Source organism: Onychomys torridus, chromosome 10 (assembly GCF_903995425.1).
Source record: "Onychomys torridus chromosome 10, mOncTor1.1, whole genome shotgun sequence".
NCBI lineage: Eukaryota > Metazoa > Chordata > Mammalia > Rodentia > Cricetidae > Onychomys > Onychomys torridus.
The window spans coordinates 74,262,449-74,282,182 of NC_050452.1; the positions used below are offsets into that span (position 1 = coordinate 74,262,449).

General features: G+C 41.1%; 1 protein-coding gene across 1 annotated transcript in view; it reads right to left on the minus strand.

Annotated features, from left to right (window-relative positions):
• The window catches only part of LOC118591913 (ATP-binding cassette sub-family G member 3-like), a 145,538-nt gene that overhangs the window by 100,645 nt on the left and 25,159 nt on the right, over positions 1 to 19,734 (minus strand). The window contains exons 7-10 of the mRNA XM_036200353.1: positions 16,118 to 16,269; positions 13,995 to 14,096; positions 12,832 to 13,082; positions 10,119 to 10,201 (exon numbers count right to left, since the gene is read on the minus strand). Coding sequence (XP_036056246.1) covers positions 10,119 to 10,201; positions 12,832 to 13,082; positions 13,995 to 14,096; positions 16,118 to 16,269 — 588 coding nt within the window. The remainder of the gene's footprint in view (positions 1 to 10,118; positions 10,202 to 12,831; positions 13,083 to 13,994; positions 14,097 to 16,117; positions 16,270 to 19,734) is intronic.

Consider the following 19,734-nt stretch of genomic DNA (forward strand, 5'->3'; position numbering starts at 1 on the left):
AGGCCTGAAGAAAACCATCAAAGAGTCTGTGAGTGTCTTTTTCCATAACATATTCAGATAAAAAAGTCTAGTATGTGCCAACTTTGTGGATTCCCTTTGAGCCCTGTGCTGCTAGGGGCTGGCACCACAGGCAGAATTATCTTCCCTTTGAAGTACATTGAACTGTAAGATGAAATAAACCCTTTTCACTTCAATATTTTTCTGGTCATGGTGTTTATCACAGTGCTAGAAACCTAGCTAAGGCAAGGATTAAATACCCTTGCAGTGGTTTTACTATCTAGAGGGCAGGAAGTGCTTCCAACTTTAGTTGTCCCTAGGAAATCACCAGGTAGCTCTATGGAGGGAGGCAATGGGTTCCACAAGCTGATTTGTAATCTTTATGAAGCTAATGCTATGAGTCATGCTAAGGCCTGTGTTTTTATAATAGTCACAAGGATACAATTTATATCCTGGGGGAGCTGAGTTTCATGTCCAGTCATTTTCAAACTTATCATTATTATTATTATCCCGGTATGTATAATGCGTGTGTGGATGTAAGGGTGCTCATATCATGGTGTACATGTGCCCTAGTGTGTATGTGCAGCTGAAGGACAATTTTCTGGAGTGATTCTCTCTTCCACTGTGGATTCTGAGGATCAAATTCAGGTTGTCAGGCTTGCAGGACAAGCACATTTCCCATAACCATCCCCCGGCCTAAATGACTGGTTCTGAATGAGAAATCTCTTTTAAAACAAAGTCTCAGCTTCATCAGTGCTTATCTTGTGTGTGTGTGTGTGTGTTTGAAAAATATGGAAATTCTAAACAATTAGTCTAGAGTGAAGCTTAACCATAATGTTCAAATGAATTTGTACACATATTTCAAATAACTATTTGTATTATATAATTTCAACAAACCTCAAATTCAGTATCTTCTCTTTTTTTAAGATTAGGTAGCATAAGACATTATACACATTTAAGTTCTTTTTTATACTCACATATTTATGAGATATTATCCATTTTTCTATATTTTATTTACATATAGAGATACTAACACAGAAACAGCGAAAAATCTACAGCTGAGCTAGAGAGATGCCTCACTGATTAAAATCATGTGCTATTATTGCAGAAGCCCTGGATTCCATTCCAGTACCCACATGGTGGCTCACATCCAGTAACTCCAGTTCAAGGGGGTCTGATGTCCTCTTCTGACCTCACCAGGCACTGCATGCATTTAGTGCACACACACACACACACACACACACACACACACAAAGTAAAAATAAATCTTTTACAACAAATATGGATAAATATCTAATAATTAATTTTGCTCTGTTAGCAATGCGTCAAGTGGTTACATTATTACTACATGCATTATAATACACAGAATCTCTAGTAAATGTACAGTTTCATAAAAAGCTTTTGTAGTATTTTGTGAACAAGTCTTGGAGACTTTCCTCACATGGAACATCTGTTTTAGATGTTACACACTGGAGATGTGCTTTTCTACTTTAGACTTGCCACAGTTGTACAAACCAAAACACGCTCCCCCAAGACTAAAGACACACTCTCTTGCTTTGTCACTTACCTGCTATGATGAATACTATAACAGTAAATATAGTACTTGGCAATAACCTCCTGGGTACCAGCTCAGCCAGCAATTTCCCAAAGAAATATGGTGACACTCTGTAGTATCCACTGGTATGCTCATGTCTAGAGACAAAGATCACATTATACATCCTTAGATTAGTCCACAAGGCACAGGTGAGATGCTGGCTAAGCTGACTTCTGCCGCCACAGGGGGCCTAACAGGACAGTGTCCCCTATGCTTCAGGCTGACTCCCATGCTTGTCCCCATCTTAGGGACCAGCATCCCTAGGCCAGCATCCTGATGGCATTCTCACTAGGATTCTCCCCATCAGAAAACTCTACTTTGTTTTGTCCACTCTGGCCACACAACAGTCCCTCCAGGGAAACAGCCTAATGTGCCCTCTCTCCTCAGAGTCTCTGCACTCTGAAGCTGGCTCCCTGAGGAGCAACTCATTCCTACCTCACCTCAGACAGCGGTCATGGAGACTTCTCTCCTTCCAAGTCTCATGAATAAGGTGACACTGTCACTCTGAGGTCACCGTGCAGCCTCAGGACACTACATCCTTCTGTTCTCTCTTTAGGACAGATGTACTCCTTCAGTAATCTCTCTGTACAACTGTGAATCTTTACCAGATACCAAACCTGGTCCTTTTCTTTCCTGGCCTTTTCAAATCCCAAGTTCTTCCCCTCCAGTGTCTTCATTGTATCTCTGACTTTTTTTTTTTTTTTTTGGACATAATGTCACCAATGCAGGCTGGACTTAAATTTCTTATGTAGCCAAGTATGATCATCCTCCTGCCTCTACCTTGACACCAAGTGCTGGGATTTCAGAAATACAGCCATGCTCAGGATTTTGTGACACTGAATCTAACACAATGCAAGCACTCTAACTACTGAGCTCCTCTCTGAGGACTCCTCTCCCTGGCATGTACTTGGAGGCAAATGTTGCCCATCATTGGGAGCAGTGAATCCTAAGCATAGGCCACCAGAGAAATGTTCTTCCGTGTTTGAAAAACACAGGAGATAAACAGCCCTTTAATATTCAGCTGCTGTCTGGCTCTTTCCAGCCTCCATCAAAAGGAGACGCTCATTCTTGTGCAGCTGTACCTCTCCAACTCCAATGTGCAGCTGAACCAGCACACTTAAGCTCTGTGAAACCCTGACATCCTTCTTTGGGGGGGTCATGAATTTCCTGTGATTTTGTCTGCAGCACTGAGATCTAGTGGTCTCACCCAAATTTTGAAACTTTCTCTGAGCAACAGACACCTGTGCTCTTGATTTCCCATCCACTTTTCAGTTAATATTAATAATCTCTTTACATACTTCAAAAATCATGAAACCAAATGATAGACACAAAATTTCATTATTTGTTTATTGTCAACTAAATAAGTAAGAAAAAGGGGGAATTGCTGGTAATTCATGAAGTAACATTCTAGGCCTACCCAACGATGAATGTAATTAATTGATCACCTGCCCCTGGTACCTGCTTCTGGAGCAGGGGTTACTCACAAAAAGCGATCCTCGTCAATCACAAAGAGCTCCCCAGCAGACACACTTGTGATGGTCTGGAAGATGGTGACAACAAAGAGCAGGACAGCTCTGCAAGGACAGAATGGAGGCAAAAGCAATAGTAAAGTCAACATTAGGATGGCGTCTTTCCAATACACCTTCTTCTGTAGATTAAATAATATTACACAAATTTTTATTTTTTTTTTTTAAAAAGCAGTATTGGATATTTGGCTCAGCAGTAAAGATTGCTTGTTGCTCATGCAAAGGAACCAGGTTTGGTTGGTAGCACCCACATGGTGGATCACAACCATCTGTCATTGGAGTTCAAAGAGAGCCCATGCTACCTACTTTATGTCAACTTAACACAAGCTAAGGTTATCTGAATAGAAGAACCTCAGTTGAGAAAATAACCTACATAAGATCCAGTTGTAAGGCATTTTCTTAATTACTGGTGGATGGGGAAGGGCTTAGCCCATTGTGGGTGCTGCAACTCTGAGCTGGTGGTCTTGAGTTCTCTAAGAAAAGAGGCTAAGCAAGCGATGGGGAGCAAGCCTGTAAGCAGCACCCACCCATGGCATCTGCGCATTCCTACCTGGTTTGAGTTCCAGTCCTGACTTCTCTTCAGTAATGGAATACAATGTGGAAATGTAAGCTGAATAAACCCTTTCCTCCCCAACTTGACCTATGATCATGTGCTTAATCAGAGCAATAGTAACCCAAACTAAGACAGGAAACAATGCCTCTTTGTGATAGTCAGAGGTCTCAGGGAAAACACATGGTACAGAGACATACATGTAGGCAAACACTCATACACATGAAAATAAAATAAGTATTTTTTAAAAGAGGAAGATGGAAAAAAAATTTTTGAGCTGGGGATCGAACCCAGGGCCTTGTGCTTGCTAGGCGAGCACTCTACAACTGAGCTAAATCCCCAACCCAAAGATGGAAAATTTAGAACTGTTCTGGTTAAAAAGGTCAGGAAGTATGCGTCTCATTAGTTATTTTCCTCTCTGTCTCCACAGCGGTATCTATTAATTGAAGTGTGTTCTCTGAAATCCAACACTTGAATAATGACCTTTAATATAATGATTCTAGAGTATGTAATTTAGAAGTTAATTGGTTGTAGATGAAATCATGAGAGTGGAGCCTCATAATGTCATCTTTGTCCTCATCATGGGAAGAAACAGCAATGCAGTGTCTGCCTCCAGAGGGCTGAGATAAGGTGGCCAGACAGGAAGAGCCTAGGAGAGAATCCTCACCTCAGATTCTCCCACTGCAGTGTGGAGACACATTTGCTTTTAAATCCACTGAGTCTGTGGTATTTAGTCATGGCAGCCCAACCCACTACTTCAATTTAACTAACAAAACAGATAATCATCTTTCCTAATGTATAAAGAGAGAAACATAAAGATTAATAAAACTCCAAGGAGTTTTCATGTTCAGTTGGCTGTGTTGATTTCAGAAGAGTAAGAATGAAAACGTGAAACAGTGGAGGGAATCTCTACTCAACAGTTTACTACAGACATGGACTGTAGAAACATCTTTAAAGCCTTGATGGTTATCCATAAAATGGGTCAACAACTTCCGGCATGGTTTCCAAAGAGCTCATAAAATGAATTCAGTCATGCTTATTTATACAGTGTAATTTGTGTTCCTGTGATAGGGGATGGTAAGCAGGAGGAGGGGAACAAAAGACTCTCTGCAGTTATCTGTTTCAAGGACACACATGTCACGTTCCTCTAGACAGATGCATGATTGGGTGCTAACAGCCTACTACATAACACCTTCTCAACTGACAGTCAGAAGTCAGTGACTCTCTAGGTACACAGTGATGGTTGGATATCCAGATCAGAGGAAGGGGACCTTGTTGGAGACTAGTTCCGCCTAAATTAAAGTAAAATTCCATTTTATAATCTACGAAAGGCCAGATTAAAGAAGAAGAAAGGAAAAGAAAAAGACAACCTAAAAATGTATAAGACTTTGAGAAGAGCAGGAAGCAAGACCTCCAAACTCTTGGGCTTGGGAGTCAGAGGCATGAGGACTGCTGACTGAGGCCAGCCTGGGCTACATGACAAGTTCTGGGCCTGTCAGGTCACAAATGTGGCCCTGCCTCAAAGGAAAAAACAAGAGCAGAGCACCTGACCTGAGCACCCCATAAATAGCCATAGAGCATGAGACCTGAGCACTTCATGACCAAACATTTCGCTGTGTTCTCCTCCTCTCCTAATGAGTCAGTCTTGCTTTCAAGGCTTAACTCTACTGAACGCACAACCCTCCCTCTTCCATTCCCTCACACACCCATTCCCTGGTGCTCAGGGCATCTCCCCTCTCTCTGTTTCCAATAAATTGCCCTCAAGTTCTATCTGTGTTTACTTTCATATGTTTTATCAACAAATCCAAGAACTTAGAAAGGGGACCTTATGGGCCTGGGTATACTTAACCATATATACTACATCTACTTTCTGATCTGAGTTTTTAGGTACTATCATTGTAGCTTGACAACCTATAGCTACATATTTAAGGTATAAAACTAATATAATTCACGAACAATTCTGTAAATTAATTATATCAAATTAAATTAGGTAATATCCATCACTACAAATAAACATCATTTTAAAGGTAATGCATTAGAAATGTAGTCTCAAGAACTTTGAAATGTGTATTAATATTTGCTGGATGGAATTGCTGTACAATCTGTCTCAAAAGGGAAACATCTTATTTCTTCTATTTAACTGATTTTGTACTCTTAGCCCATGTGTGTCTCCTCACTCCCCACTTCCCTGGCAAAGTGTACACTATGCTTCCTGGAGGTCAACTGCTTTATAATCCACATGTAAGTGAAACATGTTTGTCTTTCTGGGTTTGCATTACTTATTTGGCATGATATTCCTCAAATCTTCAATTCTATCCATATTGTTATAAATTCCCGTTTTAAAAATAAGCAGCATTTGAGTAACGTTTTCTTCATCATCTATGTGTTGGCAGACAGTTAAATTCCTTAACTTGGTTACTGTGCATAGTACTCAAATGAACATCAGATTTCACGTGCATTTTGGGTAAATGATTTTAAATAGACATGTAAGTATGCACAGGATAAATGTCTGTTTCCAGATATTTCTTTCAATAATTGCTTTCTCCTTAATGTTTGGCTGCCACCTCAACCCTATAATGCTATTGAGCCAAAGGAGCTCACATGCCACAAAATTCAAACCCAGCTCCTAGTTGTACAGTTAGACAAAGTACAAAGGCTTTGCTGGATCCAAACATGAGAAGCATCTCTGACCTCCTGAACATTATTGATAAAGTAAATATTGATACCCCGAAAATTTTAATAGCTGTATTTCATAGATGATAATGAGGAAGTGTTTTGAACTGTCCTACATAGGTTTCTGCTGCTACTATGAACACCATGACCAAAAGCAACTTGTGGAGAATAGAATTTATCTGGCTTACATATCTCAGGTCACAGTTCATCCCCAAGGAAAGTCAGACAGGAATTCAAGGCAGGATCTGGAGACAGGGATGGAAGGTGAGGCCACAGAGAGGTATTCCTTATTGGCTTGCGCCTCATGACTTGCCAACCTGCTTCCTTATACAACTCAGAACCATCTGTCCAGAGGTAGCACTGTTCTCATTTGGGCTGGCCCCTCCCGCATCCATCATTAATCAAGAAAATGTCCCACAGACTTGCCTACAAGCCAGCCTGATAGATGTGTTTTCTTAATCAAGGTTCCTTCTTCCCACATGACTCTGGCTGTTGCCAAGTTGACAAAAAACTAACCAGCACACTAACCAAAAGAATCAACCACTAATCAGGATGACTGAAATAAACGATACACAAAGGCCATTGTTACACAATACAACTTCTTATACAATACTGGTAGCAGAGGAAGTGAAAAATACAAATTAAGAGCATTTCACAATTTCTAAAAAGAATATGAAGAAACATCTAATAAAGCTCTTCTTTATGTCTGCATTTTCCAAGATCATTTCTGAGAGCGTAAGACAAACTCCATTTTAAAGAAAACTTCATTTCTTGCAATACTAAGATAAAAACTGAACCAAGTTCCAGAGATATAAACACACAGTTAAGACTCTGGTCAAGTGGACCGCCACCCCAGGGTGGGTAGGCTGCTGGCCAAGAAATAGTTATGAAGCTAAAACAAAAGCTTCATCCATCAAAGTCTCCAATAGTGCTGGGAGAGACTCCAAATATATTTTGTCTTCTGTAGTTTTCTCTTGGCGAGATGTTCCAGTTGACTAAAGTATGACCCTGAAACACAAAGGTTTGTACCTCCTAGCTTGCAGCTTTTCCCTTTCAAAACCCTTCACTCTGAGAGTTCAGGGCCATCCTCCTTCACTTGGCTAGCCAATGTGTTGGATGAGAGCCCAGCCTGGGCTTGCTTGTTATTAATAAGTCCCTTTTAACTTGCATTGGATATTGGTTCTGTGGTGGTCTTGCTTGGGGGTCTCACGACACGGGCACAACAATTTCCACATCAGGTTTTTTGGAGTTTGTGTCTGAAAGCTTCCTGTGACAGTGTCTACACCATCTTGGGTTAAGATATGCCGTCTACACAGGGCATAAAGCAAGTACTAGCAGATTTGAAAAGCATTCAGATATTGGCCTTCAGGAAGGTGAAAAGAAGACAGATAGAAATAGATGTGGCAGACATCTCACTGCAAACTAACTCCTGATCCACACATAAGGTAATTCATAGAAGAACTGGTTTTTATGTTTGTTCTTATCTTCAAAATTAATCAGTGTTTTCCACACATCAAAACATATTTGTGGAGCTGTGGAAATGGCCCATTCAGCAACAGGTCTGCCATGCAGCCATGAGGACCTGAGGTCAAATGCCTAGAACACATGTAAAAGTACCCAGGCACAGTGCTTCTCATCTGTAACTCCAGTGATGAAGGGTACAGAGGTGGAGTCTTGGAGCTCATCAGCCTGTCAGTCTAGCCAAGTCAATGATCTCTAGATCCAGTGAGGGGCCTGCCTGGAAAAAGAAAGTGGAGGGTCATCAAGGGAAACCTGGAATCAACCTCTGACCTCCATATGCAGATTGATGTGTGCTCATCAACATGCACATAAGCACACACTCACATACACACGAGTGCAGTCCTCACAAACCTGCACATATAACACCTCTGTGTGTGTCTCTCTCTCTCTGTCTGTCTATGTCTCTTTATCTCTTTCATCTCTCTGTCTTTCTGTCTCTCTATATCTCTGTCTCTGTTTCTCTCTGTGTGTCTGTCTGTCTCGAGAGAGGCTTCCTGAAGTTCTTAATCATCTTTCCTTAATTGTCAAGCCTCTCTGGCTGTTGGGAGATACCCTGAGGCTGTGGGTGTCAAGCAGGAGACCCAGTTGAGGAAACAATTTTATGCCATACATAAATTACAGTGAAAGTTCTGAAAATTGTGATTCTGATGAGATACCATGTTTGGGACATGCTACAGTCATTTTAAAAAGTTTAACATGAAAGGATATCTTAAAAGCCACATTATAGCTCAACTTAGACAAGGATCACAACAAAGGTGACATCTATAAGACAAGTCAGGAAAAACTGAGTCCCATCCTATTACCCTACAGTCACATTCAAACATAGCAAATATGTTCAAGAAAATTGGCAAGTTGGGGATTTAGCTCAGTGGTAGAGTGCTTGCCTAGCAAGCGCAAGGCCCTGGGTTCAGTCCTCAGTTCAAAATAAAAAAAAAAAAAAAAGAAAAAAGAAAATTGGCACCAAAGAAACAAAAGCAGAATAAATAGTCAAATTAAAACATTTATGTGCCAAGGGCATTATCAACAGAATAAAAAGGCAATACACAGAAGAGAAGAAGTGTCTATGTATCATGTATCTGGTTTGGGATTCTCATCTCAGAAACAGAAATCACTGTAACTCAATAGCAAGGAAAAGTTAAGGGCTAATGAGATGGTTCAGCAGGTAAGATGACGCCGCCATTCTTGATGACCTTGAGTACAATCCTGAAACCCATGTGGTAGAGGGCTTGCTCCTGCAAACTGTCCTCTGACCTCCTCCTGTATGCTGTAGGGCACATATGCCCACACATATACACACACTAAAGAAATACATATTTCTGTAATGAAAAAAACTATTGTATTTAAAATGGGATATTTGCAGTCACTTTATAAAACATCCAATGCAGTATCATTTTTTATTAAATATCTTATTCAAAACAAGAAAGAACATAAGTTTAGGTGAGGATGTAGACAGTTGGAGCCCTTGGGTTCTGCTGGTGAGGATATATAATAGTACAGTGAAGTTGGAGATAGGATAGCAGTTCCTAAAACAATTAACCCAATGGCCTATGAATTGGCAACTCAAGCTTTCTACCTTAAAGAACCAAAGTCCAGAGCTCAAACAGATGTACTTGCACACTCAACAGCATGGTTCATAGCAGCCAAATGTGAGAGCAAACCACATTTCCAGTCACAGATGAATGGGAAGCAACACAGCATACACACCATGGACGATTATTCTGCCTTACAGAGCCCAAGAAATCCACACACATGCCACACTTTGATGAACCTGAGGACATCACACCAATGGAAACAAGCCAGCCAAAACGAACAAAAACAAAGACAAATAACAACAAAACACAGATACTTGTGAGACTCCAATTTAGGGTTCCCACATTAGTCATATTCAATGACAAAAAGTAGAATGGTAGACACCAGGAATCGGGAGTGGGTGGTATAGGGAGTCTTCTTTCAGAGCTATTGGATTCCATTTGGGAAGATGAGAAATGTCTGCATTTAGAGTGTGGTGATGCTCACATAACATGAAGCTACTCCATAGAGTGAAACTGTTAAAATGTGAATGTGTGCTGTGTATAGTTTCATATTATCTACACACAAACATGTAAAAAACTTAGTTTGTCCACTCAGGCTTCAATGTACCAACACACTCTATCACATCATAAAATGATTACTCTGTTCTTGCCATGAGTTCCAGTTCTTAATAGATTTACATAAGCGTGATAGCATTTTCTGAAAATCAGGATCCAAGTTTGCATACCTGGTCTGGACTTCAGTACAATCATTTCGTAGGAAACGGAAAGCGATACCCACCAACATGGCCAGAATGATTGTGATTAATACCTTTCAAAAAGATAATGGGGAAAAGAAAAACTTTCCATTAGGAAGGAAGTTTAGAGATAAGATATATGGTTTCCTAATCAGATCTCTCCAAAGAATATGAAACACATATGTTAAACTGAAGATTAAGGTCTCTGCAATCTGAGGCTCTGACAGAACAGACCCTGGAAAAGCTCAGTTCAGGTTCTGAAACATGGATGACACAGCGGGAGAGAATGCAGGCGCCTGGGGAGGTCGGGGACAAACCAAAGTAAGAGACAGTGTTCACCTAAACTGAGATCTCAACACTGGTGCAGCAAACATGTGCAGTTTCTACCTCAAGTGGTTTAAAGAACTCTGGCTCTCTTTTCTCTTTAGTTAGAGACAAGTTCACCCAGGCTAGGGGACAGCTCATGGCAGAGCCCTGCACAGCACACACTAGACCTAGTCCTGATCCCCTCAACTGCAAACCAATGACAAAACTGAAGACGACTCACAACCCAGTTCCTAGCCGTGGGACTTTGTGCTAAGAAGGGGGAGCTGGTCGTCCCGAGTCACATCTGGGACATCTGTGCCTGTGTGGGAACGATCACTATTGCTGTCACTAGTGTTCAGACAGAGTCCCCTGGGTCACCTGGTGCCCCATTGCCCCTCATCTCTGTCACTGTGCTCCATCAACCTCAGCCAGAGTGGCCTGTGCTCAAGTCTCATCTAAGCTGCAAACTCCTCCAGACCCTCATCTACCTCCATCCAATCAGTCTGTGCAGACAGTCACAGGAGCCTGCACTGCTTTGGTTTGGGGACAAAATGACTTTAGAAGGTGCTTCACTTAGCAGAGGAGTAAGGCTACATAATGCTGTAACTTGTTTAAAAGATTCTGTTATTCCTCTGATGATGTTTTAAAAGTAGAATTTTATGATCTAAGGGAATGCATTCTACCATGTAATTTGACAAATTAGAACTCAAAACACTAGGGCTTGGAGATAAGGCTCAGCAGTTAAGATCATTAGCTGCTCTTGCAGAGGGCCTGAGATTCAGTTCCCAGCATGCAAATGGCCCCTACAACCTTCCATAGCTCCAGTTTCAGAGGATCTGATGTCTTCTGCTGACCTTCATGGGCATGTCTATGATGCACAAATATAGATGCAATCAAAACAGTCATACATAATTAATAAATAAATGAATGAATGAATGAATAATAAATGATTTAGAGATTTAGTTCAGTACCTAACATTGCTAACACACACAGACACACACACACACACACACACACACACACACACACACACACACACACACACACACTTCTTACCTGATGATATTGCCTCACTGTTGAACAATGAGTAACACAATTTGATGAACATGACTCACTTTTTTCCAGTCATATTAAATCTTTTTTCCAAAAAGAATGGATATAAAAATGCCTCTTTTATGACATGAATATTCAAGTAAAAGACCAAAGTGTCTGGAGCAACTGACAGTACAAGTCAAAGGGTGGGAATGTCCACACACACACACACACACACACACACACACACACACACCGGGAAGGCAGCAGCATTGAAACACGAAAAGGGCAGCACACATGTCAGGAAGTAACTGCTGTGTCATTACAGCCAGCAACACACGACCTTCCCGTGCTCAACAGAAACTAAATTCTGACAATAACAACTCACTGCCAGCAGAACTGACTGTGAGTTCTCACTGGACAGGGACAGGAATATAGGTCTGTGGTAGAGTGATTGTCCTCTCATGGCTGAGGCCCCAGGATCAAACACTAACACAGCAGAATCCTCAATATCATGAAATAAATGTAAATGAATAAGTGATGGCCCAGTGAGCTGGAAGAACCACATTTCTGTGTGACATTCATGTTAAAATACAGAAAATCTTAAGGCATGATGGTCCTTCTTACAGAGCCGGTTTAAAGAAAAGTGGAACCTCACTTCCCCCCAGTTCCCAGTCAGCTGACAGGGAAGAGCACTGTTCAGCCCAGTCACTATCTGTGTGTGAACTGCACTCTTGGAGTGGCTTCTGCTTTCATGCTGGACTGCAGTAAGGGAACAGCACTCTGCAATGGGCTCATCTCTCAGGCAGTGCATGCACAGGCTTCCCCAGAGGGGATCAATGGCCCTGTTTCCTCATCCCATGATTTCAACTACAGATCACCCTCCTTTCCCTCCTCAGTCACCTCCACCCTCTCTACTTAGACTTTCTCCAAAGTCCATTCTTTCATCTGTTTTCATGCTACAATTTTATCTGTTTATTCAGTTACCATCCATCCACCACATGAAAAGTTACATCAGGACAGAAGCCTTTGACTCCCTTACTCATTCCTGGACTTAAGCTTGTTCGATTTAGACAGGTGAGAGGAACTCCCAGGTGTGCTGAATTTCTTGTTGACTTCCCTGAATTAAGTTTCCTACTGGGATTAGTCATTATAGTTCCATTGAGTAAAAAACAACCACTAAAATGTTTTCTGTAAGTAAAAAGTTAATCACATTCTACTTACTTTATTTCTATATGCCAAGTGGGAATAACAAATTCATGGAATGGAGTAGAAGATAAATGTGACCCTGAAGTACACCGACTCAGAAACAAATTGTTCCCACTTGAGTTTTTCACAATACAATTAAAGAAATTCATCAGGTTACCTGAAGCATAGTGTCAACTGGAAAACCACAGTAATTTTTGAATAAATGAGAGATATTCCATTTGAGCTGATGGCAGAAAGGGGTGGCACACGTGACCTCCTCCAAGACCGAGCTCCTCTCTGCCCTCTGTTCCCCCAAGAGCGGGTCCAGTTCAGCTCTGATTTCTCTGTGTAAGGAGGACTGGGCATACATGGTGGCTAATTCGTCTGTGACTTGGTGCCGTCTCTCAGCAAGCTCTTTGTACTTGTCAGCTTAGGGATAAAAGTGGATAAAGACAAGAAGCAGACAATAATTTAACTGATTTTTCTAAGAAAATTTTCATGAATAACACATAAATTATGTACCAGTTTTTCTTTGAGACAGTCTCATGTACCCTAGACTGGCCTCAAAGTTTGCTAAGAAGCCAAGGGTGACCTTAACTGCTCCAGGTCCTCCTGTGTCTGTCTCAAGGACTGAGATGACAGGCATGCACTTCATACCCAGTTACGTGGTGCTGGGAACCAAACTCAAGGCTTGGTGCATGTAAGGCAAGGACTCTACAAGCTGACTTACATCTTCGAACATAATAAAATTACCCCTGTGTAATTCCTTAACAGATTAGAAGAGTGTCCCTAACTGACCTGACTACTTCCATTATCCCATGGATACAGCAAACTGAATGACCTCTTCCCATCTGGACCCCAAGTCTTAACAAAGTCTTCCTTCCCTTTGTAACATAAAAGTCTGGTGCCTGCTTTTTGCCACATGTGAATGTATATGCAAATGTGAAAACTGCCAAGTATCATGTACAAAAATGTTATAAGCAAAGTCAGGCATCGTGACATAACCCTGTAATACCTATATTTGGGAGGTGAGGTGGAAAACACATACATTTAGGGCCAGCCTGGCTACATAAGCAAACCACATCTAAAACATTACAAGGATAATATGACAAACAACAAGTACATTTACTTTCTAACAGAAATTTCCTTTACAAGTGACAGTATCATATAAATGGTCTATTATAATTTAAATATAAAACACAAAACACAACAGACAGAAAACTCTATTAGCTAATTTTAGGACACTGAATTAACATATAAAGCTACTATCTAAAGAACCACACTACTGTGTGATAATGAAATCAGTTAGGCAAAAAATCTGATGCTAGAAGATTCACATACCATCATGGCCTTCTTCTTCTGTGTCTAATATAGCAGAGAAACCTCCATTAATGATGTCCAGGAAGAAGTCTGCAGGGTTGTTGTGGGAATCATATTCATAACCTACAAAGAAGTTGGCCATAAACACAAACCTGAGGACACTCTTTCAGATAGTGGGCTGGGGAGGGGAGACAGAATCTAAAACTTCTTACTCTTCTTACCCCTCCTCACTAACTTATCCTTTCCTCTTGTATATACACTCATAATATTTCAAAAATATCTGCTTCCCAGTATAATATGAACATATATGTATATGCACATTTATGAATATACATGTATGTTGATGTGTATGTTCTACATATATATGTGAACTCTTACTATGAAACAATCATTTGAGTTTGGCCTAAATTTTTATTGGAATCCAAATACTCACAAATGTTTACACTTTTAAATGATAAAGATTAATCAAAAACAAAGAGAGAGCTGCTGGTACAATGGATTTTACAGAGGCCACAAGAATATAAAGCAGATGGCAATTAATAATTCAGGTGTCAACCCACCAGATGAATAACTCTTTGATGAAGGAATCTTACTAAACATGGCTTATGGGCCCACAAACTCTGAAAGCCAGGTGCATCTGTCTGTAATTTTTCTCATGTGCCACTAAGTTTCTTCCCTAAAAACAGCTATGGGTGTTCTCTCCAGTGCCTGTGGACACTGCTGCTTCTGTATGTAATTTCACATGTACAAAAAAAGCTGTGGTATCTCCCAAATCCCTACACGGTAATATGTAATCTCATATAATAATGTACACCATTAAGCTGTATCATTTTGATATGTAGAAAATGTAGTAGGATATGCTTCAAAGTTGGATCTATTATTCCATGACGACTGTAAGGCACTTAGGTCCTGTATTTATCACTAGCATAGACTTCCATAAAGAAAACAGCAATTTCTTCTCAGTTCTAAGAGATGCTACATACAAATGGCTGATTTTGACCCTCAGAGCAAATTCAAACTAGACTGAATGCCTCCTAAGATTAACCTCTAGTGAAAATACACAAGGAAATATTCTCAGGTGTCTATTGTAGAACCAAGGCCAGGAATAAAGTAACTTTGGTGCCAGTTCCCTACTTGCTAAGTCTGGCTGATAAAGACTTACTCCCTAAAAAATTCCTCAGCAGCTTGTTTCACTGTGCACTATGCCCCCGGCCTCAGGTCACAGCCTGAACCTTGAATCTGGGCATTGCCATGGTTACTCATGCCCTCAGATGTAACTTTCTTTACTTTCCATGGGATGGATATAAGGGGAGACAGAACCAAGAATGAGGGAGAAGCTTGAGAAAAATAAAAAATATTCCTCAGTACGTGTGTGAGTCTGATTCCCTCAGATAAATAAGAGTTATCCCTAAGTCCTGTTACTCTGAAAGCATTCTTTTCGCAACCCTGGATGTAGTTCAGGGAGCTGGTTTCTCAGGCTGCTAGAGAGCGATGGAAAGTAAATATTTAAACCTATAGGAGATATAATCATCCACAACTATATTCATATTTCACTAAAATGAAACTGACGTCATGAATCATTAAAAAACATTCCATCATCTAATACGACTATGAAAAAAAACCCAAGCAGACCAAAAACATGAGTCCACAGAAGCCAGACTTAAGCCAGTCTATCCCCCAAGCATTGCCTAAACCTGAAATGCAAAGATACTACTAACTTAAGTAACATCTCCACAGCTCCTCAGAGTCACATCACACTAGGAGAAAACTGAAAACCACCATGTATTAAGTGAGCAAGAACACAAAGATGCTGGGTTTTCCAAAGCTATTCCAGTGACAGATAACTGGACTTGAGGACAGCATGTTAATGAAGAGTCACCACAACTGGAAAGCAGAACAAAAAGCTCAGGAAAAATTACTGTAACACAGGCATGACACAGGACAGCAGAAAGAAAAGAGACCTGACAACAAGCCTGTGCTGCACCACTAACAGAGTCCTGTCACCAATTTATCCTAAGGTATTTAAAATGGAGAAACCCATTCACAGTAAGTCTGCAGGAAGGTCAAGCAGTACTCCTGAGAACCCCTGTTCTCTCCCCGGATTCCATGAATGAAGGAGCTCTCACAGCAAAAGCCAGCCATACCTGCGGATGTGAAGTATTCCAACGCCTCTCGTGCAGGGCCATGATACATAACTTTTCCTGAGGCCACTAAGGTGAGGCTATCAAAAAATCTGAAGATGGAATATTGAGCCTGATTAATGGAGAAGATGATTGTCCGTCCCCTCATAGACATCCTAAGTTTAAAGATGGAAAAATCATAAGTCACTGGAACATTAAAAACTTGAAATTCTCAACAAAATATTTTATTCCTGAAGTTAGACTCTTTGTTCCCATTTCAGCTTGAATTTTCCTTAAAAACACTTCCTCTCACTTGTATTATGCACCTGATAGATGTAGATGAATTTCTAAACAGTCTTATTAAATAAGAAACACAGAGCCAAATACAGTTAATAGCCAAAGAGATCAGAGCAAATAGCCATGACTAGCCTTAACTTACCACCAGCAGTAGCTTCCAAAGAGAGAGAGCTTCTTCCTGCCTTATCTGTGCTTTTATTGCCTTCCTGTTCTGCCTTCTCATTGGCTCTAAGCCCAGCCACATCACTGCCTGTCTATACAGAACTCTATGGTTGGTGCTGGGATTAAAGGTGCATGTCACCAGTCTTGGCTGTGTCCTTGACCACACAAAGACTCTGTCTACCACTTGATCGAATTAAGGGCATGTGCTACCACCACATGACCTCTGATCTCCAGGCAAACTTTATTAACATACAAATAAAATATCACATTTCAGCACAAATAAAATATCACCACAGATAGAGAAACAAAGCTCCAGGTCTTTATCTAAAGGACTAGGACTTCAAAAGTGTGGGATATTGGTAGTCCAGGAACCACTAGAGTGTTATTATGGAGATCCATGAACAGTCTTCTCAGACACTGAATCAAAATATCTGGGAGTCAGTGCAAGGAGTCCATATCATGAACAGGCAACTAGGGTGATGGGCAGGTTCACTCAAGCCTGAGAACCCCTGACAGAGCAAAGATTACAACTATGATTGTATGCACAATTTCCCTCAATCACTTTCACTTTCTGCCTCTTCAGGAATTGGTTTTCACTGTTCTGATAATGTGATCCACATTACTAACCACTTGTTCTCCCCGATAAACCCTTCAGTAAGAACCTCTTCTCAATTTTCACAATATCGGCAAAAGGCATGTCTAATATCATTTCCCCCGTCCTGTTGATAAGGCTTAAAAGTTCCAGCAACCAGCCAAGGAGTCAGTTACGGAGTTGCAAAGCTGGGATTTGATCATTGGTTTAATTCCAAGATAGGAAAAAATAAGCTGAACTACCAATAACCCAATACACTGTTTCAAACTCTTTGAAAACACATTTATAAAAGCTGGGTATGGTTACATATGTGTCCTGGACTACCACCCAGGACTTGAGTTTGCCCAACCCATCATCTACCCCATCTGTGACCTGCTCTAGCACATGTAGGGACTACTGATCCTGCAGAACCATAGCTACAGGATCTTCATGACTCAGGGTAGCAGCAGCACATCCCAGAGGAGTTTCAGTGAGGGTCCTGCATGATGGTGTGCCAGAAGCCAGAGTCCTTGAACCTCACCAACAATTCATTATACAATGATCATTTGGAAGTAAAGCTGTTTGGTCAGAAGGGTCTACTCCATGATGAGCTGAAGCATCCAATGCCACTAATACAAATGAAGAGGTGATGGGGATTGGGGGGGGGAGTAGGGCAAGGACGAGGTAGGGGGGAGACAGAGACGTGAAGTGTTTGTTTCTGTTTCTTGTATTCTATTGTTTTTATTGTTGCTGTCTTGCTTTTGTATTGTATTGTTTGTTTAATTTTTAATTAATATTTTTACTTCTTTAGTTTTGTTTCTTTTAAACTTTCTTTTGGTGGGTGCTATGAGGGTGAAGTGTGGATATGGGGGAACAGACTGGAGTTGGGTGGGATTGAGGTGCATGATATGAAATTCCCAAAGAATCAATAAAGAATTATGTTTATTTTTAAAGCTGAGTATGGTGGCATATCTGTAATATCTCAGCACTAGGGAGGATCAGAGGTTCCACACCCACCTAGGTTACATGAGACTCTGTTTCATTAAGACAACCAGAAAGAAGAGGAGAGAGGGAGGAAGGGAGAGAAGGAGGGAAGGAAGGAAGGAGGGAGAGAGGGAAGGAAGAAATGAGAGAGAGAGAGAGAGAGAGAGAGAGAGAGAGAGAGAGAGAGAGAGAGAGGGAATTAGGCATGGTAGTATGCACCTTGAATTCCAGCAGGACAAGTGTTGGTAGCGACAAGATAAGGAGCAGAATAATGGCATAACAGCTGATTGTTTTCCCTGTCAGAATGTTAATGAATCACAAAAGGAAAAATAGTAATTTCATGTGTCATAACCCAGCACTGCCAGCATGATTAGATGATCAAGATTCAAGCCAGGGAAGTGATGGATCATTGGGTAGAGACACTTGATGCCAAATCCAAAGACTAAGTTCAGTTCCCAGAACCCTGCTGGTGGAAGGAGAAAGTCATCTCCTTGAGTTGTCCTCTAACCACTACAGGTATGTTACACATGTACACACATGCACACACATGCACACACACACACACACACACACACACACACACACCCCAGACTCAATTTAAAAATGTTAAAAACTTATTCTACCCCTAGGAGGCACGTCCAGGGGTGTTGGAGAACAAGGGGAACACAGCAGATCAGGACCTGAGTCTGCTCCAGAACCCTGGAGAAACCACACTCAGGATGACCCCATGCAATGCACTAAGACTAGCAATGAAGTGAGACACAGGGACGGAGAGAAGCGTTCCACAGTGGAAAATGAGCAAGAACTTAATCTTAGAGTATCCTGAAGCACACAGGAGAGGGGACAGACAAGGAAGGTGGTGACACCTGGGGAGTCTATAGACTAGAAGGTGACAAGGCCCCAGGTGTTGACTTCCTCTCTGGGAAGATGCAATGGTGGATGATGTTGGTTCTTGGAGGGACAGGCAGGAGAGTTTAGGGTGATGGACTGTGATGTCAGAACAAAACAAAGAACAAGGGGAAGGAAGGACAGACAGAGAGTGCAGTAAAGTTCAACAGCCAGGAGCCCAGGTCATGGGAATGGGACAGTCCTTCTATGGTTCTTGGGGTTATTCAGTCAATGTGAAACTCTTACTAATTTTTAAAATGTAAAAATTTAACCCTTACTCTTTTTTCTATGTTTCTCTAGCTGAAGTTAACTCCAGTTCTGCCCATGCCCACAGCCACACAGACCCAAATAAACACACAGACACTTATATTACTTATAAACTGTATGGCCATAGCAGGCTTCTTGCTGTCTAGTTCTTATATCTTAAATCAACCCATTTCTCTTAATCTATAAGTTGCCATGTGGCTTGTGGCTCACTGGTACTTTACATCTTACTTCTCATGGCAACGTCTGGCAGCGTCTCCTGACTCAGATTTCCACTTCCCCAAATTCTCCACTCTGCTTGTCCTGCCCATACTTCCTACCTGTCTACTGGCCAATAAGCATTTTATTTATCGACCAATCAAAGCAACATATTCACAGCATACAGAACATCCCACAGCACATTTCAACCACAGACTTCTTTCTTGAGAGAAGAAATGCCATTTCTTTTATTTCACTCTTCTCCAGGTTCAAGACA